This window comes from Mesocricetus auratus, unplaced genomic scaffold (genome assembly GCF_017639785.1).
Source record: "Mesocricetus auratus isolate SY011 unplaced genomic scaffold, BCM_Maur_2.0 Super-Scaffold_100004, whole genome shotgun sequence".
Taxonomy (NCBI): Eukaryota; Metazoa; Chordata; class Mammalia; order Rodentia; family Cricetidae; genus Mesocricetus; species Mesocricetus auratus.
In genome coordinates, this window is record NW_024429189.1 from 102,455,176 (window position 1) to 102,479,318 (window position 24,143).

Consider the following 24,143-nt stretch of genomic DNA (forward strand, 5'->3'; position numbering starts at 1 on the left):
TGTATAGCAAGAACTTTGAGTCTTTAAAGAAAGAAATTAAAGAAGACACCAGAAGGTGGAAAGATCTCCCATGCTCTTGGATAGGTAGGATCAACATAATAAACATGGCAATCTTACCGAAAGCAATATACAGATTTAATGCAATCCCCATCAAAATCCCAATACAATTCTTCACAGACCTTGAAAGAACAATAATCAACTTTGTATGGAAAAACAAAAGACCCAGGATAGCGAAAACAACCTTATTCAACAAAGGAACATCTGGAGGCATCACCATCCCTGACTTCAAGATCTATTATAGAGCTGTAGTCCTGAAAACAGCTTGGTATTGGCACAAAAATAGACAGGTAGACCAATGAAATCGAATTGAACACCCTGATATTAACCCATACATGTATGAACATCTGATTTTCGACAAAGAAGCTAAAAATATACAATGGAAAAAAGAAAGCATCTTCAACAAATGGTGCTGGCATAACTGGATGCTGGCATATAGAAGAATGCGAATAGATCCATGTCTATTGCCATGCACAGAACTTAAGTCCAAATGGATCAAAGGCCTCAACATAAATCTAGCCACACTGAACCTGTTATAAGAGAAAGTGGGAGGCACCCCTGAATGAATTGGAACACCAGACCGCTTCCTGAACATAACTCCAGTAGCACAGACACTAAGATTGAGAATTAATACATGGGACCTCCTGAAACTGAGAAGCTTCTGTAAGGCAAAGGTCACAGTCAGCAAGACAAAACAGCAGCCCACAGATTGGGTAAAGATATTCACTCACCCCACATCTGACAGAGGGCTGATCTCCAAAATTTACAAAGAACTCAAGAAGCAAGTCTCCAAAACACCAAAGGATCCAATAAAAAAGTGGGGTACAGAACTAAATAGAGAATTCTCAGTAGAGGAGTCTAAAATGGCTGCGAGACACTTGAGAAAGTGCTCAACATCCCTAGCCATCTGGGAAATGCAAATCAAAACAACTCTGAGATACCATCTCACTCCTGTCAGAATGGCTAAAATCAAAAACACCAATGACAATTTATGCTGGAGAGGATGTGGAGAACATTGCTGGTGGGAGTGCTGACTTGTACAGCCACTTTGGAAATCAGTATGGAGATTCCTCAGGAAAATGAGAATCAGTCTACCAGAAGACCCAGCAATTCCACTCTTAGGCATAAACCCAAAAGATGCACAGTCATACAACAAGGATGTCTGTTCCACTATGTTCATAGCAGCATTATTTATAATAGCTAGAACCTGGAAGCAACCTAGATGCCCCTCTACTGAAGACTGGATAGAGAAAATGTGATACATTTACACAATGGAGTACTATCCAGTGTCAGAAAGAGAGAACTGATGGGCAAAGGAGTTAAGACTAACCCACAGAAACAGTTGACCTGAACAAGGGGGGAGCTCTTGGACCCCAGATTGATGGCTGTGTGGAAAGCATGGGACTGGCCCAGACACCCTGAATATGGGTGTCAGTGAGGAGGCCTAAGTAATCTATGGGGCCTTGGGTAGTATTTATCCCTGGCGTACAAATAGACTTTGAGAGCCCATGCCACAATATGGGAGACTCTCTCAGCCAGGACTCTTGGGGGGAGGGCCTAGGCCCTGCTCTGGATGAAATGACAGTCACTGGAGATCCACCATGGAGGGCCTCACCCTCCCTGGGGATTGGAGTGAAGATTGGGTGGGGGACTGGAGATCTGCTGGGGAGGGTGGGGAGGAAGGGAGGGAGAGGGAGCTGGGATTGACATGTGAAAGAAGACTGTTTCTAACCTAAATAAAAAAAATAATTATTTTTAAAAAAAGAAAGAAAAATTGCCTCTGGTGATGCACATTCCAATCACTGGGGATGTTTCTGTTGCAGAGTGACATAGCAGATGTGCCCAGTGACACTTCCAAAAATGACAAGAAAGGCAAGTCCAACCCAGCCAAAGCGAATGTGACCCCGCAGAGCAGCTCTGAGCTCAGACCCACCACTACAGCCGCTCTGGGCTCTGGCCAGGAAGCCAAGAAAGGTGAGGTGTACTGCTAGACTCCTTGTCACCTTTGCAATTTTCACTTTGTTACAGATGGTCTTCTTGAAGGCATTTAGAATTGTCACCTTTACCAACTTTCATTACGACATGAGACTCAAAAACAGACTTATTGGACAAGTTGTTTGATTTCCTTCCCTGGGAAGGGAATCAACGTTTGTGCTTCATGGACTGGAGCCCAAGCACCTTAACTAAACACTGTGTTATCCTTAGCGGGACAGTGTTTACTTTGGCGCCTGTTATGGCAAAGGTAGCGGAGCTCTTACCATGCAGTGCTGGTAGCTAACTCACCCCCTCTGTCTTCTAGACAACAACAGGCAGGGACTCAGGGTTCATGAAGCAACAGAGTTACAACTGTCATGGGTAATTTCCCCGTATGTAGAGATTGGCTTGACCATTTTTAAACCATCAGATGAGCATTTAAGGATCATTTTCAAATGGTTTTCTGTGAGTGAAACAACAGCTTATAAGACAGTGGTTCTCAACCTGTAGGTCGCAAGCCCTTTGGGAATTGAACAACCCTTTCACAGGTAACCTGTATATCAATATTTAAATTATTATTCACAGACAGCAAAATTATTATGAAGCAGCAACAAAAATAATTTTATGGTTTGGGGGGTCACCAATACATGAGGAAATGTACTAAAGGGATCACAGCATTAGGAAGGTTGAGAACCACTGTCATAAAAAGTGTCATCAGAATCATGTGTCCCTGTGCTACTGGATAGCATGTATATAGGGAAACATCTATGCTGGGTATTTATAATGAACTTCAGTTCAAGATGACTGAGCATGCATTCTAACTGAATGGTACCCATTTCATATTGGCAGTTAAATATTTAAAATAGCCCCCTGACTATAAATAATTTACTACACTGACTCTGTTCATTTTAATAGTAATTTTTTTCTTCTAGTGGTTCTTTAATGTGTGTAGTCCCTATTTACTGCTAGATTAATGCCCAGGGTATAAGGAAATTAAGTTGTTCATACACACGCATACATACAGTGCTAACAATTTAAGGAAAGGTGAGACAGTTTTTCCCTACTGAAGCAACCTGGTTATTTAGCAGGAAACTATGTGTGCAGTGAGTTTTGTGAAGCAAATTAGATGAAGCTGCACAAAAGTAGCTCAATTTGCACTGGTCCCTGTAACTGTTTGCCTATTTGTCTTGGGAAAGAACATGGAATGAGGTTATGACTCAAGCAAAGGCATTCCCTTTCCAGCCCTGATCAGTATTAGCACTCATACTCCTACAGAGATAGGCTGTGGAAAAAGCAAGAGGTAAAATTCTTATCTCATCCACAAGTCCATAAGAACTGTAGTAATTACAGTGTAAAGCAGCCCTGGAAACAGTGCAGCTCAAAGTGTCCATAGCTCTAAATGGGTCTGTACTTGGGTTTATAGCCATCTTACCTTTGTTCTTCAACAAGGCTAGATTTGAAGGAACTAGGCAGCTGTCAATTTAACTAACGATTTTTCCCAAATTCAGCCAAAGGTGGGAGTTACAGGCAGTCTCATTTTTGCACTTTATTCAGGAGACTTGGGAGCCTGCAAGAAGGCACCATCATACCAGGTTCTACCGATGATGATGATGATGATGATGATGATAATGATGATAAAGGCCTATATAACTTAGGGAATGCAATAAGTAGAGGAGGGTCAGGGCAGTCGAATTGCAATATCCAGCCTATGCAAGTGCAAAGAGGGCTAATTAGTTAGAACAGAAGAGGAGAGAGACATCCCACCCAATCAACAAGGTCCAAAGAGGACTCATTGAGTTGAACCTTGAAACAGGTCTGACTCAACCAAAAGGAGATGGGTGGGGAAACCAAAGGAAGGCTGCTCCCTGAAGGAAGTGGGCAGTAGAAAGGAAGCCGTTCGCTTGCCCTAGTCTGAAAAGGACTCTGGGCCCACTCTGAGAAGACAATGAAGGACATCATTGATAGTGTTGGCATTAGGATTCATTACCAGAAGAGATGCCCCAAACCATCTAGAACCCTGGTACTCGGGATTGTCTTAAAGTGCTTACACATTGTGATTAGAGGGTTAGCCAGAGAAAGAGGATGTTACAGACAGACACATCCTTAACCATTACTGTGTCCCCAGAGCCTGCTGGGAGAGATCTGCCCGTGTCCTTTCATAGGAAGCGCATGGCAATAAATAACTAAACAGAGCAGGCAGTTCCGGTTAAGCGGGAGGTAATCATGAGAACCAGGAAAAAGGATTTAGTAGTTTGGATGTGGAGCTTCAAGAGACAAAATGCAGATGTATTTCAAGAGACCTCAGGGTCACACTCGATAAGTGGATGGCAAGAGCAGTAGAGCAGCTGAGGGAGGGACAGCCTTGGTAGGAAAATGACTCTGGCTGCTGACAGCTCTGAGTTTAAACTGGTGCTGATATGAACATGCTAGGTGGAGGGGGGAGGGACAGAGGAGTGGGGGTTAAGAACCCTCAGGCAGAATGAATGGTAGAAATGAACGAAAAATAAGAAGTCTTAAATTTATATGAGAATTCTTTTTGAGAAAGAATTATCCATTTAGAGAAGTTGTAATGATAATATTTCTGTACAACCAGGGTTGCCTGGCTGCAGATACCAGAAACCTAGCTATCACTTAAGACATAGAACATATATTCTGATAGCATACCAGTAGGCAATAATGAAGAGACAGATGGAAAATGTAAGGGAGTCCAGAGGGCTGTGGCCCCTTGGAAGATGGGATATGGAGATGAGGGAAGTGAGAAATTTAAACTACATCTCCTAGCTGTGTAGCCATACAGAATGCCCATACCCACACTGCAATATTTTCTTCAATGTTTTAACAATAAGGAATTAAGCATACTGGGGTCCTAGCTAGTTTCTAGGTTAGAGTTTGACAAAGCAAGTTATTTTATGGAACTATGTTGATAATATCAAAAGCTTTATGTAGTAAAACTGCAGTTCACCACAACCTTTGGAAATTAAGAGGCGATACATGCTGATCTACTTTCCTACCAGGTTAGTCAGCAGACAAGCACATGGTAGCCACATGGAGCAATGCAAGGGAGCTGAAATTAAACTTGAACAGTCAGTTCCTTGAATGCCCACATTTCCAATACTCAGGAGCTACATGTCTCTGGAGACCTCACACATAGGCTATCTCTATTCCTGTCAGATGTCCTATTGACTGTACTGCCTTAAGCATGTATAACAAAATCAACTATTTTTTTCTGTAAAATGGGAGGCTTTCCTAACTACATAGGCAAATGAAATTTTTTGTACAACATTTGTATATTTCTCCAACAGTGAAAAATGTGATTGAGGAAGGTACGTTGTTTTCAGGCTCCTGTTTATCAAGATTTGGTTAAGACCAATGCAAGGAAAGAAAGTCTTGTCAGTGTGGCCTAAATCCTTAGGACTTGCTAGATACCTGAGGACCTTGCAGTCTCCTAAGCCCTGTGTTCTTTCTGTAAACAAGAGAGTTGGCAGCCTTGCAGCAGTCACCTGCTGCTCATACTGCCTCTCTTTCACTGTGTTCTGTGAGGCCCGGGGTGAGTGGGGGGACTTGTGAAAGCAGACACGCGATACCAGAAAATGGCTCTGTACACTCTTCCCATCCTACCCTAAAATATCATGGATCCCAGCACTGATTTTCCCAGCCAAGACTTTGCTTCTACATCCACTGATCAAAAGCTTGGGTCTCCTTTGTTAAGTACATCATACCTGCCCTTGGGATTTCAATAGAAACCAATTATCCTTGAGTACACATTCATTTTATTTGCCTGTGATGACAATCTGCTATCAAACAACCATTAGGGATTCTTCTGTAATTGTGTTTGCCATGACTTCTCCAAGTCCAGCCTTCACTCAGCTGTTGAGCAGGATGAGTGTATTATTCTAGTTTCTCAAGACAGAATCCTTTAAACAGGGAGTCTGATTTCATTACTCCCTCTGTGTTGAAGACATTACCGTACTCAATAGCATATTACTTAAATACCAAGGTTAAATTTGTCAAAAAGAAGTGCACAGAGTCTTGCTTTTAGGTGATGGATGACTGAGTTAGGAATAGAGTTGCAAGTTAGTTGACTGATACTGTGTACATTAAATAAAGAGATAAAAATATCTGCAACAGATACTATTGTGCCTGACCCCTTTATGGGGTCACTTTGCTCACACCCAGTGCCAAGAAGGCTGGTTGACTGGGAGTTACATCTACTTTTCCACAGTTGTCCGGAGACTGTGGGAATTCCCCACTGAATTGACTGGAAGGTTTCAGGAACCCGCAGACACTCTCAGCTGACACATGTGAAACCACAAAGCTCGCTTCATTCAGATAGAACAACTCCTAAGTCATTATACATCGGAGCTCCAGAGGACCTGCCTGAGGCTGCCTGAGGCTGGGGTACACCTACCTGCCTTCTTCCCATGTCCTGTCCAAGGGCTGCCTTAAAGATTTCTCTTGTGATCTGCCCTCTCTAGCTTATGTGGGCCTGAATCAGATTCAGGTAGAGAATCAGGGACACAAAACTTGACAATGGCCCAATTCAGTGCATTGCTGTAAGAATGTAAGACGTTTCTGTCTGTAGCATGTAAGCTGCTTTGAACACTTTAGGTGCAGATTTAGAATGAAAGTTTATATTGTGTGCTATATACTCTAATTTTTAATATACATATTGACATTTTATGACTTTCTTTTAAAGGTATTGAGCTTATCCCGCAAGTGAGAATAGAAGATTTAAAGCAAATGAAGGTAAAATGTTTTCACTACTTTCAAATGTTCTTGTACCATGCAAATTGATAAAACAAGTACTTTTTTCCTCACAAAGTGACTACCTCTGGAGAAAGGATAGAAGGGGAGAAAGAAATGAAGGGGAGAGAGAGAGAAAGAGAGAGAGAGAGACAGAGAGAGAGAGAGAGAGAGATTGATCTCCTTTTGAATCCTCCTTTTCTCTCCTGCAGGCTTACTTGAAGCATTTAAAGAAACAACAGAAAGAGTTAAGCTCTTTAAAGAAGAAACATGCAAAGGTACTGTGGTTTTTGCATACATGGGTGTGCATTTTGTTGTTTCTTTTTCTTATTTTACTTTTAGCTCTCTGATGAAGGCCTACCACTTTTATCTTGTGTTGTTATAGTGAACCATTCCTTGTCCAGAATACTAGTTAGAAGCTAACTGTAACCAGCTAGCATGCATGTACCAGCCTCATCTTACCTCACTCTTAACCGCCAGTGCCTTTGTTCCCAGGCCACTGTCCAGTAGTTTATAAACAGTTTATGTGGGGAGACCTTAGCAGAGAACACCTCTCACTTTTCTTCATGGGGTTGTGTAAACCCTAACCAATAATCTGCTTCTGAAGTTTCAGAATTTTTACTTTTCATCACTAAGAATCTGGCAGACAGGGATCAGAAGAAATCTTAAGAGGTAGTTACAAGATTAAAAGAGTACCAAAGAGTGGCCCCCAGAATTTCCCAGTGATTTGAAAAGGTTTTCAGTTTTCAGACACCATGCTTCTTCCTGGTCTTCTCTTACAGAGGCGGGTGGGGGAATCAGAACTGAGTGAGGGGGGGTAATACAGAACTGAGGTGGAGTTGGGGTGCAGAACTGAGGTGGGCAGTGGGGGGGTGCAGAGCTGCTTTTCTGTCTTGAGAAGCCTAACTGTCTCCACTGTCAGGATCCTGGGTGTCCTCTTCATGAAGTGCAAAGAGAGACAGAGAAGCTCTCTTTCTTGGTCTGAAAGGACTTTGAAGCTCTTTCATGTGAGCATTGCATGCTCTCTTTCCACTCTGTCCAGGCCCCACTCAGACCTGCACTTCCTGTTAGGAGTGAAGGGTAAACTCACTAATGTGCCAGTGGCATGAGGGAAAAACTTGTTATTTCTCCTCAGTTTGTTCTCCTTAGAGAGGTCAGAACTTATCCTGGTCAGTGAATGTTCTCTGTGCTGCGGGATTCAACATGTTTACTGACAGGTGGTTTCAAAGACTATTACAGACTTTCACGAGTACCAGTGTCTTAGTTACTTTTCTACACCATGACTACGGCAACTTATAAAAGAAAACATTTAACTGGGCACTCACAGTGTCAGAGGGTGAGTCCATGGCCATCATGATGGGGAACTGTGCAGCAGGCAGGCATGGCATTGGAGAAGTAGCAGAGAGCTTCTTACATGTTAAGACAACAACCTGGGGGAGGGGAGGGAGGGAGGGAGGGAGGGAGGGAGAGAGAGAGAGAGAGAGAGAGAGAGAGAGATAGAGAGAGAGAGAGAGAGAGAGAGAGAGAGATTGAGATTGAGATTGAGATTAGGAATAGTGAGGGCTTTGAAACCTCAGAGCCCACCCCCAGTAACACACCTCCTCCAACAAGGCCACACCTCCTAGCCCTCCCCAAACAGTTCCATCAGCTACAGAACAAGCATTCAAATACATATGAGCCTGTGGGGGCATTTCTCATTCAAACCAGTGCATCCCATTCGTGAGATTCAATTCATGGCCTAAAGAGGAGACAGCACAGACTTTTTGTGGTGGGGGCAGAGAATGGGGGGATAATAAAGGCAGAGATGTTTAAAGTATGGATTTGATTTTCATTGCTGATTTGTAAAAGTTTGGACTGTGGAAAGTGTAGGGGTTCAGGCATTATGCTGGCCTGCCCCTATTACCTGGTAGAAAGCACTCAGGCAGTACCCAGGTCAGCCCAGGCTTCCATGACTAATAGTCTACATGAAGCTGCAAAGTACCTCTTTAAAAGAAAGGCCGCACCCACTTATGCTCCCTTTCCTCCTTTCTTTTCCTGATGGTCCCCTGGGGCAGACTGGACTCTTCTTATCTCCGTCTTCTCTTCTTCCTCTCTCTGACTCTCTGTCTCTTTATCTCCCCCTTCCCCCCTCTCCCTTATAATAAAACCTCTCACTTAAGCTCTGTCTCCCTGGCATGTTTGTCCCCTGTCTCAGTCACCTTCGCCTGCCATGGAATCTTCCAAGGTTCACAACATGCTTTATCATAACATTTGGTGTCATGAGCCATGACTTGGATATAAGAAGAGGGAAATGAAATAATTACTTTAGCCATTAGGAGTGAAGTTGGTACCCACATAGCAGAGAATAATCAAACAGATTTCCCTTACTGAATCTCTGTCTTGGTGGCCACTGTGTTGGTTAGAAACATAAATCCTCTTAGGCCATTCAGCAGCCCTTTAACATACAAGCAGGAAATCTGCTGTGACTGAAAATAACAGCAGAGAGAGCAGCAGCTAGAAGTTCTTTTAACACTGCGCTCATTTGCATTATCTCTCTCTGGAAGGGAGTTCCTCTCAAGTAGCTGTTTTACACACAAGGAAACCAAGGACCAGTTAAATCAAGACCTTTAATCAATGTTCCAGAGTTGGGGACCAGCAGGGCTGGTAATTGAACCCAAACCATCTGAGGCCAATATAATATTCTTATATTAGTCATGTAGGCTGTTAGATGCTTCAGTAAGTAAGTAAAGCACCCTTCCTTGGGTCAGACACAATGACAACACATGAGATGATAAGGGTTTTCCTTCCTTCCTTCCTTCCTTCCTTTCTTTGTTTTCAATAAGGGTTCTCTTAATTCCATGAAACATGATCTACCCCCTAAATGCAAGAGTCTCTCCTTAACAGGCCAGTCTGCTTGATGGAAAAAGAGGCAAAGGATGTAAATTGTTTGTTTGTAAAATTGCTTCTATCAGAAAAAAACAAAACAAAACAATTTAAAAAAAGCTGTGCAGGTTCCACTTCAGCATGCCCTAAGTTCATTCTATATTTTTTTTACTCCCTAGTTGACAGGAATACATTCATTTCAGTTACTAACCATTAGACCCGATATGGCTGGATAAATCCAAGTTGACTTCCCTTGTAGAAAGTAACTCCAGGGTTCTTAAAGCCCCTATATTATAATAAGATGTAAATAAAGGTTTTCTTTTTATTTTAAATATTTATTTTACATCCCCACCATAGTTTCCCCTCTCTCCTCTCCTCTAGTACCCCTCGCACCCTCCCCATCTCTCCCCTGCCCCTCTCCCCATTCTACTCCTCCTCTGTTTCTGTTCAGAACAGGGCAGGTCTCCCATGAATATCAGCAAAGTGTGGTATATCAAGTTGCAGTAAAACTAAGCACCTCCTCTTTCCTTGTATTAAGGCTGAGCAAGGCAACCCAATATGAGGAATATGTTCTCAAAAGCCAGCAAAAGTTAGTGACAGCCCCTGCTCCCACAAGAAGATCAAGCTACACAACTGTCACAAATGTGCAGAGGGCCTAGGTCAGTCCCATGCAGGCTCCCTGGTTGCCAGTTCAGTCTCTGTGAACCCCTATGAGCCCAGGATAGTTGATTTTGTGGGTTTTCTTGTGATGTCCTTGACCTCTCTGACTCCTATAATCCTCCCCCCTCTTCTGCAGTAAACAGAGATTTTAATTCTCCCTAAATCCTACTTTCTTTGTGTACATTTCCATAGTAGTTTAATAGTGTATGTGTTTTTGGAGGAAACATTTGCCTTCAGAATTCTCTGGAATAAGTAACAGTTAAAGTACAATAAAATGTTTTCTACTTTATGCCCGCCTTTCAGGAAGCCTTTCTGTCTGATCAGTCAGCTGCATTTTTCTGCTTCTTTTTCATGTTGTCTTAAACTTCAGAAGTTGAAGTCATACTGTGCATTAAAAGTTTATGAATGAATTTCTTCTCTCACATTATATGTACTTGGCTGCTCAGCCTACATTATGTTTATGAAGCTTGAGTTTGGGGATCTTATATAGAGCTATATGAGACTAACATTTATGCAGTGCCTCTTTGCATTACCCCAAACTTAAGTAATACTCTCCACAGTTTAGACATGAATAAACTGAAATTTAGGGAGTGATCCTTGCTGAGGGAACACAACTAGGCACATGCTAGTTACATACCTTTTCCTACTTATCACACTGTCTAATTTTATAAAGAATATTTTTGGACTACTTATGTTGTCTCAAGTACTTTGCAAAGAATTACTTTCTAAAAATTAAACCTTTTGTTTATAGACAGTCTAAATTTTATCTATAATAATTAATATTTATGCACTCTTATCTCAGCCAGCTTCTCAGATAAGAACATATGAGTGTTTACTTTTTGTATATACTTGGGCTGAGTCTGCAAACAGGCTTGTCTTTAACATGGGCAAATGAAAACTAACAAAGCACAGAGAGTGTGTACAGAATCTGTTGCCCTTGGGGATATTAGTACTTTGTCTCACTTGACCTTATTTAACTGTCACCAATTTTTCTACCTGAAAAACATTTTTAAATGGACATGACTAGCCAATACATGTGTTTACTTAAACAATTATTCTTTTAAAAAGTAGATTTTCTTTATTCTTGAGAGTTTCATACATGTGTACAATGAAATAAGATATTTAATCCCTTCTGCTCCAGTCTTCCCAACATATCCCTTTCCCAGCTTTATGTCTTTTTTTAAAACAAACCACTAAATCTAATTATTGCAATGTAGCTAATACATTCTTGGGTGTGGGTTCATCCACTGGAACATGGAAAACCTACCAGTGGGAGGACCTCAAAGAGAATGATGCTGTCAGTTTCCAATAGCTCTTCAATAAGGGCTTGTATATGGAAGTTTCTGCTCTGCCCAGTGCCACAGTGTTTAATCCCAAATAAACACACAGAGACTTATATTAATTATAAACTGTTTGGCCAGTGACTCAGGCTTATTATTGGCTAGTTCTTTCTTAATTATTAACTCATTTCTTTTAAACCATGTATTGGCACCACGAGGCTGTGGCTTACCCGTAATGCTCCAGCATGTGACTCCTTCAGCAGTTACATGGCATCTCGCTGGAAGCTCCTCTCTGCCTTCCTTTACCCAGCATTTTCTTATCTGGTAGCCCTGTCTATACTTCTTGCCTGGCTACTGGCCAATCAGCATTTATTCACCAACCAATAAGAGAAACATGTATTCAAAGCATACAGAAGGACATCCCTCATCAAGGGGTGGAGCCAGGATAAGCACCTCCTCCATCTATGCTAAAATTATGGATGGCTTGATCATGATGCAGGTCTTATATAGGTAACCATAGCTGCTATGAGTTCATGAAAGTGATGACTATGTCATGTCCAGAAAATAGCATTTCATAGCCTTCTTCCATATTCTCTCCATCTTACATTCTTTCCTTGTCCTCTTCTTGCAAGAAGTCAAGAGTTGCCAAAGATGCACCCTATCTAAAGCTGGGTGCTCAGTCTCCTTTCAGCACTTTGCCCGATTAGGAGTCTCTACATGGAACACTGCCCACTGACAGTGCTACCCACTTTTTCTGATCGTGGTTAAGAGTAGCCCAGGTCTATGGGTAAAAACGTAAATGTTTAGAAGACAATTTAACAAAATAACCATAGCAGGTTCTATTCTGGGACCTATGGTCTCCTAAGCTTTGGCCTTTTGACTAGGATTCCAGTACCAGTATGAAATTCCTCCTCGTGGAGCAGGCCTCAAATCTAATCAGAAAGTGGCTAACTACCCTTTAACAGTCATAGCAGTATTGTGCCAATGGGCATATGTTGTTTAGCAGATTGGTGTTATATCATGCATGACCCAACACTGGGTAAGGCTATGGATGTCCATTATCTCCCGCCAGCCTACATAGCACTTTCTAGCACTATGAAAACTGTCCATCAGGGAATAAGTTCCCCAATCAGTTTGAGATTAATTTCTCTATGCCCTACAGACAACCAAAATGTGTGATATCTTCAGCAACAGAGTCTTACTGTTTAATTATAGTTGGTAACCAAGGACAATGGTAACCATATGTGTTGTGTTGGACATGTCTGAGGACTCCATGGCCAATAACTCTTAGGGAAGTACATCATGCTTACAATGAGATTATCATTTAATAAGTCATGTCTCCTGGGAATGGTATTGTCTACCAATGCAAGGATATTTCATGTGAACATTTTTAAAGATATATTTTAAAATTAACTTACTAATAAGTTAAAACTCGTGTGAAGCCTACTATTTCACAACCGAATTAACATATAATTGGAGGAATAATATAATACTTACTGAAAGTGATATGAAGAAGGGGCTACTTCAGGGTTATAGAATTAAGCAGACATGTGAGTGGGGAGATGGGGGAGAGGAAAGAGTAGTAGGTGAGCTAACCAAAACTAGGGGCACATAAATGTTTATTCTTAGATATCTTGATAATAGTTTGTAAGGGAGCTCTATGATTATATTAGCTTGCTAGTAATATTTTCCTTAGTAACAAGCCACTCTGAAATATATTGACAAATAATCTGTTTAGTTTACAGTTTTGTGGGCCATTTGGACTGGCTTCAGCTGGAAACTTGCCCTGATCTCTCCTGGACTCTCTCTCTCATATTCTACCACTGCCAGTGTAGGAAGCAGTGGGCAGTTAGGGGCTGGCTGACTTAGAAAGCCTCCTCTGCACTACTTTCTGACTCTGTAATATAGTTGCTCATCTTACAGGCCAGTCTGGACCTGTTCAAATGACAGAGGTCCCTAAGACAAAACACAACATGCTTGGCTCTTAGGGATTCTGGCTCAGACATAGCTCTCTATCACTTTCTCCTCAATTATTTGACCAAAGAAAGTCCTCAGTCTATCTCACATTGAGAGATGAACTCTCCCATTGGACAGGGTGAGCAAGTCATATTACAAAGTAGAGTGACTAGAGATATGACTGTGACCATGATTGCAAATACTCATCCAACCACTGGAAAGATGGCATCATCCATCCTCATAGGGGATGCAGATTGACAAAAGCACTTGGCATTTAAATGTTAGAGCCAGGATGGGACCTAAATTCATTCTGACTTGAAAATGCAGGATCTTAGCTGCTTTACCCAGCAGCCTCCAGATTTCCACAGACTGGCTTTTATTTCCATACCTCATAATTTGCATGGTCTGAGGAACAGGTTTTTAGAATAATGGAGACTGTCAAGGCAAAATATGTCTTTCTTCAGAACTAATCTTTCAGCATAGAATTGTTGTACTGGAATCCTAAGACTTCAACAAAGATGTGTTGTCTTGTGCCAGCTGAGACTTAGTTGAAGTCTCCAAGCAAGGTGTGGAAATGCATTTTTCTTCATTCATGGCCATATTTTTTCTTTTTTCCCTTGTATTGAAATAGAGTTTTCTCACATAATTATCCCTTCCCTCCTCTCCTTCAAGTTCCTTCTCACCTCACATCCCAGTCAGATTGATTCCCTTTCTGTCCCTCATTGGGAAACCAAGAGGGTTCTATGAGATAATAATAAAATATAATAAGATGAAATGAAGCTAGTAAATTGGAAAGAGATAACACAGAAGGAAAAGAATTTAAGAAAGGCACAAGAAATAGATATAGACACAGAGACACATTTATCACAGACTTAGGACTCCCATAAAAACACTAAACTATAATATATACCTAAAGGACAGTGAAGGTCCTGTGAATGCTGCCTCAGTTTCTGTGAGTCATATGTGTGTCAGTCCTGTTGCTTTAGAAGGCCTTGTTGCCTTGGTGTCCTCCATCCCCTCTGGTTCCGACACTATTTCTGCCTCCTCTTCTGCAGGCTTCCCTGAGTCCTGTGAGGAAGGATTTGATGGAGGCATCCCTTTTAGGGCAGAGTGTTCCAACATTTCTCACTCTACATACTGTCTGGCCGTAAGGCCTCTGTATTTGTCCCTATGTGCTTCAGGAGGAAACTTCTTTGATAATGGCTGAGCAAGGCACCGCTGATCAATGAGTATAGCCGAATGTCACTAGGAATCATTTTATTGCTCTGTGCCTTTTAGTAAAATAGTAATGTTTGGTTTTACCATAGTTCCCTGTCCTTTCTAGTCTCAGGTTCTTGGTCACTCAAGAAGTTTTGGGTATTGGTTCCATCTTGTGGAGCGCTCTTAACTCAAATGAGATCTTTATTGGCTTCTTCTACAAGCTTTGTACCACCATTGCCCTAACATAGCTTGCAGGCAGGACACTATTGTAGATCAAAGAGTTTGTAGCTGGGTTTTGGGGTTCCCTTTTCCTCTCCATCCATTGGCCACCAGTCCATAAGGACTAACAAGCAGAAGCAGTGACAGAGAGCTTTGAATGGCCTGTAAGCATGAAGAAAATAACTTTCTGGGAGAGTGATTCTGTGAGACAGCCCAACTTTATTCCAGAGAACAGGGGTATATAGGATTGGGGACAATTTGCATTAAGTTGCATGTTCCTATCATAAGGTTCCTAGTACAAGTCTTAGTTATCATCTGTGGAAACAAGGTCCTATTGAAAGCTCCTGGCACAATGTCTTGTTACCATATGAGCAGCAGGAGGAAAGCTTCTGCAGGGAACTGTGTTGAAGGTTACAATAGAGATAAGTCAGGCAACCAGGCCTAGAGACAATCTTCAAATAAAGTCAGGTAGAGAACAAGATGCCTTCCTCCAGGATGTGGGGAATGGGTGGAGTCCTCCATGTTGCTGAACTTGGAGAGAGCTGGCAGCCCATGGTAGACTGCAATCTCCGTCCAGCAAGGCCTCCCAGCACTGGGTGTGTGTTTACATTTCTCCTTTGGTAGTGTTTAGAGTACCTTCCTGTACCAAAGCCAGTAACACATAAGGGTGAAGGCTCTCCTCAGAAACAATATAATATTACTCAGTAGCTAAAATCCAAACTCAAACAAACAAACAAAAAAAGAAAAATCATGAAATTCACAAGTAAATGGATGAAGCTAGGAAAAAAATCATCCTGAGAGAATTAACTGAGACCCAAAAGGACAAATATAGTATTTATTCACTTTGTATAGATGTTAGCTATAAAGTCATCAATAAGCAGGCTACATATGCATCCACAGAAGTTAAATATCAAGTAAGGAACTAGGAGGGAGAGGCATGTAGATCTCCCCAGGAAACAGAAATAGAATAGGTAGTTATGGACAGTGCGAGGGTCAAGTAGGAAAGAAAAGGCAGGAGGAGGATGAGGGAGGAAATATGAGGGGAGACATGTAAAATTAAAGGTCATTTGAGGGATAGTATGGAAACCTATTACAGTAGAAGCTTCCTAAAATATATACATATTAAAATGTATACATATATGGAAGCAGTCTAAAGGAAATCACCAAACTATGGGGGAGACAGAGCCCCAACTGGCCATTTGTTGTCACCAAATGAAGCTTCCAGAACCAGGAATTGGTTACATCTAATTGAGTTATTGTCCAAAGGAGTCCCATGGGAACCTCCCAAAACAAAGGCTGCTTTCAAAATTGTAGGTTGCTCTCCAAAAACTGACAGCAAAGCCATATTGCTGAAGACAACACCTACACAACTTATTGAACATGGAAATGCATTTTAAACAAGTGTTTTGTCTCTGCTATGTACATTTCCAAACATGAAGGTTAGCTACAAGGTGAAACAACAAATAACAGTGTGAATGTGAGAATTTGCCATTTATAAAAGAAAGCCCTTGAAATAGGTCTGTGATATAGTAGTGGGATTCTGGACAAAAAAGACAGGCAGGGAAGACATGGGTAATGACCATTGGAGCAGCCCTTGCTCGTTTATGGCCAGTTGCTTTTGACTCTCGGAATGCAGCTGGTTATTAGGCTTCTAACTGTCTCCAGACTTGCACCACTTTTTCAATTTGAAGTGGAAAATAGGGCCATGGTTCTTAAAAACCCATCAGACTAGACACAGAAAAAAAGTCAAGAAAACAGCAATCCTACCTAGCATGTAAGTCCAAATCTAGGGTCATTTTCATTATGAGACAAGAATGCTTTTCAGTTGTCCATGTTGGCCACATTCTTAAAAGATAATGTTTTAAATCCCAGGTTAGAGAAATAAGACTGGTAACATGATAGAAGTACAAGAATTTAGATGCCCTCAGCCACTAAGAAGGAAGTAAGGGGAATTGGTCTTGTCTAGGCTTGACTATGGTCAGAAAAGTGGGAACACTTATTACTGTCCAAGGTCAAGAGACTTGGTATCCTCACCTCCAGAGTAGGAGGCTCTACATTCTCCAGAGGAAAACTGTAACACCTTACTGTCATTTTCCTGCTTTTCCCCCCTCCAGCTCAGTCCTTTGTTTAAATAGCTTGTGGGTACTGGAACTGTAGACCTGAGGCTGTGGTACCAACATCAAATAAGTCAAATAAAGTACTTGAGAAACCTGCAAAAGTCTAGCATCTTAGTAAAGCTACCAGTGAAAAAGTTGCTCTTAGCTCTGCAAGCATTGCAACTGATACCGTGAAGGTTGCTTCTAAACTCGGCAGTTGCAATTCATGATGTGCCATGATGTTCCAAACTTTTCCTCTGTTAGGTGATTGGAGGAAGTGTGGCACAGCAGGCACCATAGTCCACTTCTCCATACTGTCCCGGTTCAGGAAAAGCCCAAACGGCTACTCAGATTATTTTTTCAGCACTGTCTTATGGGGCGCTCCCTTTTGAAGTGGTGTCTTCATTAGAATAAGGCTGGGAACTCTCCTTTTAGGGGTGCTCTTGACTGGGAAACTAGTGTTGGGTGGGGGACCAGAAGTCTGCCTCATTCCTGGACTGCATTACTCACTGGCTTCCCAAACACTCAGGGGAAACTGATGAAAACAGGGCAGACCGACAGTGTAAGCTTCAATTGAACTCCAGCCCATAACTGCAAATTTTTCCTGCTCAGGAACACAGTACCATGCAGAAGCTACACTGCACACAGGTTGACAAAATCGTGGCCCAGTACGACAAAGAGAAGTCAACTCATGAGAAAATCCTAGAGAAGGCGATGAAGAAGAAGGGGTAAGATGGCTGGTTAACTGCTGAACCTTCCTGCCTGTAACACTGTGACTTCGCACAGCTCTGCTGCCTGAGACCATGGAAGAGCTTAGTGTTAGTGCCGCTTCATCACTGAAAATTACTCCTAGAAAATAAGAGGTCCATTCATTTCCAAGTGTGTGTCATCATAGTGTGGTGTGACATCAGTAATCTTAGTCATTGTTTAAAGATGGTCTAAGCTGAGTTCCTAAAACCTTTATTTCGTGGTAGTTAGTTCTGATTTTTTATAAAAAGAATTAGCCAAAAGTAATTTTAAAATGAACTCTTCCACTCTGACAAGTGGTTATAACTTTTTGTTTTATAAATCATTTTTTAAAGGCTGCAAAAAATAATTGTTAACTGCAATTCACCACAGTTCAAAAATGATTTCTATTACAGCATATTACTTGTTAATTTTTATGTGTTATTTTTGCTACCATTACTACTATTTCACTGTGTCTAATGTAAGCAGGAAACATTGGCATCAGTCTGTTCATAAGGAAAATATACTACAGTTCTATATATTTGTGGTTTTACACATCCAGTGGGGATCTGGAAACATGTACTTGTAATACATATAACTTGACTTCTTTTTTATCATTTTTTATTTTAATTTTAAATAGCTTGTTTTACATGTCAATCCCAGTTCCCTCTCCCTCCCCTCCTCCCGCACTCCCCTTCCACCCCCACCCTATTGCCAAATCCTTCCACATAGGGGATGTCTAGAGTCTATCATTTCACTCTGGGTAGGGTCCAGACACTCCCCTAAGAGTCCAGGCTGAGAGAGCATCCCTCTTTGTGCTATAGGCACACGATGACTGTTTGTATACCAGGGATAGACACTGATCCACAGCTCAGGGCCCCATAGGTTGCCCAGGCCTTCTCGCTGACACTCACATTTGGGGGGTCCAGATCAGTCCCATGCTGGCCTCCCCACTGTCGCTCTGGGGTCCAAGAGCTCTCCCCTGTTCAGATCAGCTGTCTCTGCTGGTTTTGCCAGCCCATTCTTTGCCAATTTGCTCATCACTCCTCTCTCTCTGTCACTGGGTTCCTTGGGTTCAGTTCAGTGATTAATTGTGTGTTTGCCTCTGCTTCCATCAGTCACAGGATGAAGGCTCCCGGATGGTTATAGACATCAAGTTCATTATCAGGAATGGGCATTCGAAGTGGTCTCTCCACTATTGCTTAGCTTGCCAATTGGTGTTATCTCTTTAGATCACTCGAGGTCATTCTGGTGCCTGATCTGTCTTCTATCCTATGATTCCCTCTTCCCCCTATTCTACCCCCACCCACTCAACTTCCTTTTCCCCCATGACCAACTCTCTTCCTCTTCACCCCCTCTCTTCTTCCCAGCTCTCACTCCCCCCGGCCCCTCGCCGTGTTCCCCATCCATTCAGAGGATCTTGTCTCAATCCTCTTCTCTTGGGTACTATGCACATATGCATATCTTTTAGGTTCTTTCCTGTTTCCCAGACTCTCTATCAGTGGAATTGCAGACTAGCACTATCCTGATCCATGTCTAACATCCATATATGAGTGAGTACATACCATGTTTGTCTTTTTGCGACTGGGTTACCTCACTCAGGATGGTTTCTTCCAGTGCTATCTATTTCCCTGCGAATTTCAAGATTCCATTGTTTATTTTCTGCTGAGTAATACTCCATTGTGTAAATGTACCACATTTTCTCTATCCACTCTTCAGTTGAGGGGCATCTAGGTTGCTTCCAGGTTCTGGCCATTACAAATAATGCTGCTATGAACATAGTGGAGCAGATGCCCTTGTTGTATGAACTTGCCTCATTTGGATATATGCCTAAGAGTGGAATTGCTGGGTCTAGTGGTAGATTAATTCCCATTTTCCTGAGGAATCTCCATACTGATTTCCAAAGAGGCTGTATGAGTCGGCACTCCCACCAGCAGTGGAGGAGTGTTCCTCTCTCTCCACATCCTCTCCAGCATAAATTGTCTTCGGTGTTTTTGATTCTAGCCATTCTGACAGGAGTAAGATGGTATCTCAGAGTTGTTTTGATTTGCATTTCCCTGATGGCTAAGGATGTTGAGCACTTTCTTAAGTGTCTCTTGGCCATTTTAGCCTCCTCTACTGAGAATTCTCTATTTAGCTCTGTACCCCACCTTTTAATTGGATCCTTTAGTGTTTTGGAGACTTGTTTCTTGAGTTCTTTGTAAATTTTGGAGATTAGCCCTCTGTCAGATGTAGGGTTAGTGAATATCTTTTCCCATTCTGTGGCCTGCCTTTTTGTCTTTTTGACTGTGTCCTTTGCCTTACAGAAGCTTTTTAGTTTCAGAAGGTCCCATTTGTTAATTGTCGATCTCAGTGCCTGTGCCACTGGTGTTATGTTTAGGAAGTGGTCTCCTGTACCAACTCGTTGAAGAGTATCTCCCACTTTCTCTTCTAAAAGTTTCAGTGTGGCTGGATTTATGTTGAGATCTTTGATCCATTTGGACTTAAGTTTTATACAAGGCGATAATCATGGATCTATCTGCAGTCTTCTGCATACCAGTACCCAGTTATGCCAGCACCATTTGTTGAAGATGCTTTCTTTTTTCCATTGTTCAGTTTTAGCTTCTTTGTCAAAAATCAAGTGTTCATAGGTGTGTGGGTTAAAATTAGGGCTTTCGATTCGGTTCCATTGGTCTACCTGCCTATTTTTGTGCCAATACCAAGCTGTTTTCAGGACTATAGCTCTATAATAGAGCTTGAAGTCAGGTATGGTGATGCCTCCTGAATTTCCTTTATTGTATAGGGTTGTTTTGGCTATCCTGGGCCTTTTGTTTTTCCATATAAAGTTGATTAATGTTCTTTCCAGGTCCTTGAAGAATTGTGATGGAATTTTGATAGGGATTGCATTGAATCTGTAGACTGCTTTTGGCAAGATTGCCATTTTTATTATGTTGATCCTACCAATCCAAGAGCATGGGAGATCTTTCCTTTTTCTGGTATCTTCTTTGATTTCTTTCTTTAAAGACACAAAGTTCTTGATATACAGGTCTTTAACTTCCTTGGTTAACATTATCCCCAGATATTTGATGCTGTTTTTGGCTATTGTAAAGGGTGATGTTTCTCTGATTTCTTTCTCAGTCACTTCATCATCTGTATATAATAGGGCCACTGATTTTTTTGAGTTTACCTTGTATCATGCCACATTGCTGAAGGTGTTTATCAGCTCTAGGAGTAACCTTGCGGAGTTTTTTGGGTCACTTATGTAAACTATCATATCATCTGCAAATAGTGAAAGTTTGACTTCTTCTTTTCCTATTTGTATCCCCTTTATCTCCTTTTGTTGTCTTATTGCTGTAGCTAGAACTTCAAGTACAATATTGAAGAGATATGGAGAGAGTGGACAGCCTTGTCTTGTTCCTGATTTTAGAGGAATTGCTTTGAGTTTCTCTCCATTTAGTTTGATGTTAGCTGTTGGTTTACTGTATATTGCTTTTATTATATTCAGGTACATTTCTGTTATCCCTGATCTCTCTAGGACCTTTATCATGAAGGGGTGCTGGATTTTGTCAAAGGCTTTTTCAGCATCTAGTGAGATGATCATGTGGTTTTTCTTTCGCAGTTTGTTAATATGGTGGATTACATTGATAGATTTTCTAATGATGAACCATCCCTGCATTCCTGGGATGAAGCCTACTTGATCATGGTGGATGATTTTTGTGATGTGTTCTTGAATCCGGTTTGCGAGTATTTTATTGAGTATTTTTGCATCAATGTTCATGAGGGAAATTGGTCTATGGTTCTCTTTCTTAGCTGTGTCTTTGTGTGGCTTGGGTATCAAGGTAATTGTAGCCTCGTAGAAAGAGTTTGGCAGTGAGCCTCCTGCTTCTATTGTGTGGAATACTTTGAGGAGTATTGGAATTAGCTCTTCTTTGAATTTCTGGTAGAATTCTGTACTGAAGCCATCTGGGCCTGGGCTTTTTTTGTTTGGGAGACTTTTGATGACTGCTTCTATTTCATTAGGGGTTATAGGTCTGTTTAGATTGTTTATCTGTTCTTGATTTAGTTTTGGCAAGTGATATCTATCCAGGAAATTGTCCATTTCCTTTAAATTTTCAAATTTTGTGGAGTACAGATTTTCAAAGTATGCCCTGATGATTCTCTGGATTTTCTCACAGTCCGTTATTATGTCCCCTTTTTTATCCCTGATTTTGTTAATTAGCATGCTCTTTCTCTGTCTTTTGGTTAGTTTGGACAGAGGTTTGTCTATTTTGTTGATTTTCTCAAAGAACCAACTCTTTGTTTCATTGATTCTTCTCAGTGTTTTCCTGGTTTCTACTTGATTGATTTCAGCCCTCAATTTGATTATTTCCTGGCATCTGCTCCTCCTGCGGGAGTTTGCTTCTTTTTGTTCTAGAACATTCAGCTGTGCTATTAATTCTCTAGTATGACTGTTCTCCAGTTTTTTCATGTGGGCACTCAGTGCTATAAACTTTCCTCTCAGCACTGCTTTCAAAGTGTCCCATAAGTTTGTGTATGTTGTGTCTTCATTCTTATTGAAATCGAGGAAGTCTTTAATTTCTTTTTTTATTTGTTACTTTACCCAGGGATGGTGCAATTGTGTATTGTTCAATCTCCATGAGTTTGTAGGGTTTCTGCGATTTGTGTTATTGTTGAATTCTAATGTTAATGCATGGTAGTCTGATAAGATGCAGGGGATTATTCCAATTTTTTTGTATCTGTGGAGATTTGCTATGTTTCCTATTATGTGGTCAATTTTAGAGAAGGTTCCATGTGGTGCCGAGAAGAAGGTATATCCCTTTGTATTTGGGTGGAATGTTCTATAGATGTCTGTTAAAACCAGTTGGGTCATAACTTCTATTAGTTCTTTTGTTTCTTTGTTAAGTTTCTGTCTGGAGGTCCTGTCTAGCGGTGAGAGCGGAGTGTTGAAGTCTCCTACTATTAGTGTGTGAGATTTTATGTGCATTTTGAGCTTTAGTAATGTTTCTTTCACAAATGTAGGTGCCTTTGTATTTGGGGCATAGATTTTTAAAATTGAGACTCCGTCTTGATGTACTTTTCCTTTGATGAATATGAAGTGTCCTTCTTCATCTCTTTTGATCGATTTTAATTTGAAGTCTAATTTGTTAGATATTAGGATTGCTACACCCGCTTGTTTCTTGGGACCGTTTGATTCCCAACCCTTTACTCTGAGATAACATCTGTCTTTGATGTTGAGATGTGTTTCTTGTATGCAGCAGAAGGAAGGGTTCTGTCTTCGTATCCATTCTGCTAGTCTGTGTCTTTTTATAGGCAAGTTGAGGCCGTTGACATTGAGGGATATTAATGACCATTGATTGATGATCCTTGTTTGTGCTTGATTTATTGTTAGTGAAGTTATTTTGTGTACTTTCTCCTCCCTTTTTCTTTTGGTGTTTTGTAAAGTGGGATTATATATTGCCTGTGTCTTTGGGAATGTAGTTATCTTCCTTGGATCTAGGTTTTCCTTCTAGCATTTTCTATAGAGCTGGATTCATGGATACGTATTGTTTAAATCTGGCTTTGTCATGGAATATCTTGTTTTCTCCATCTATGGTAATTGAGAGCTTTGCTGGATATAGTAGTCTGGGCTGGCATCCTTGTTCCCTTAGCGTTTGTAGGACATCTGTCCAGGATCTTCTGGCTTTCATCGTTTCCATTGAGAAGTCAGGTGTAATTCGGATAGGTCTGCCTTTGTATGTTACTTGGCCTTTTTCTTTAGCTGCTCTTAATATTTTCTCTTTACTCTGTAGTTTTGATGTTTTGATTATTATATGGCAAGGTGACTTCTTTTTCTGGTCCAGCCTATTTGGTGTTCTGTAAGATTCTTGTATTTTCATAGGCATATCTTTCTTTAGGTTAGGGAAGTTTTCTTCTATGATTTTGTTGAATATGTTTTCTGTACCTTTGAGTTGTATTTCTTCACCTTCTTCTATACCTATTATTCTCATGTTTGGCTTCTTCACGGTGTCCCATATTTTCTGGATATTTTGTGTTAAGGATTTGTTGGGTTTGAGATTTTCTTTGGTTGACGACTCTATATCCTCTAATGAGTCTTCAACACCTGAGATTCTCTCTTCTATCTCTTGTATTCTATTGGTGATACTTGCATCTGTAGTTCCTGATCATTTATCCAGCTTTTCTATTTCCAGCATCCCTTCATTCTGTGTTTTCTTTATCGTTTCTATTTCAGCTTTCAAGCCTTCAACTGTTTGAGTTGTTTCCTTAATTTTTTTGGTTGTTTTTTCTTGGTGCTCTTTAGATTCTTTGAGAGATTTGTTTGTTTCTTGAATTTTTCCCCCATTTCATGGATTTTTTTTTGTTTGTTTTTTCTTCTATTTCTTTAAGGGATTTC

The 24,143-nt window shown here is 41.1% G+C and overlaps 1 protein-coding gene across 14 annotated transcripts in view; it reads left to right on the plus strand.

Moving 5' to 3' along the window:
• Plcb4 (phospholipase C beta 4) overlaps nt 1–24,143 on the plus strand; it is a 375,454-nt gene that overhangs the window by 332,156 nt on the left and 19,155 nt on the right. For all 14 annotated transcript variants that reach the window (XM_040746359.1, XM_040746367.1, XM_040746358.1 and 11 more), the window contains 4 exons: nt 1,881–2,031; nt 6,728–6,777; nt 6,987–7,052; nt 17,660–17,775. In XM_040746359.1, the coding sequence (XP_040602293.1) occupies nt 1,881–2,031; nt 6,728–6,777; nt 6,987–7,052; nt 17,660–17,775 (383 nt within the window). The remainder of the gene's footprint in view (nt 1–1,880; nt 2,032–6,727; nt 6,778–6,986; nt 7,053–17,659; nt 17,776–24,143) is intronic.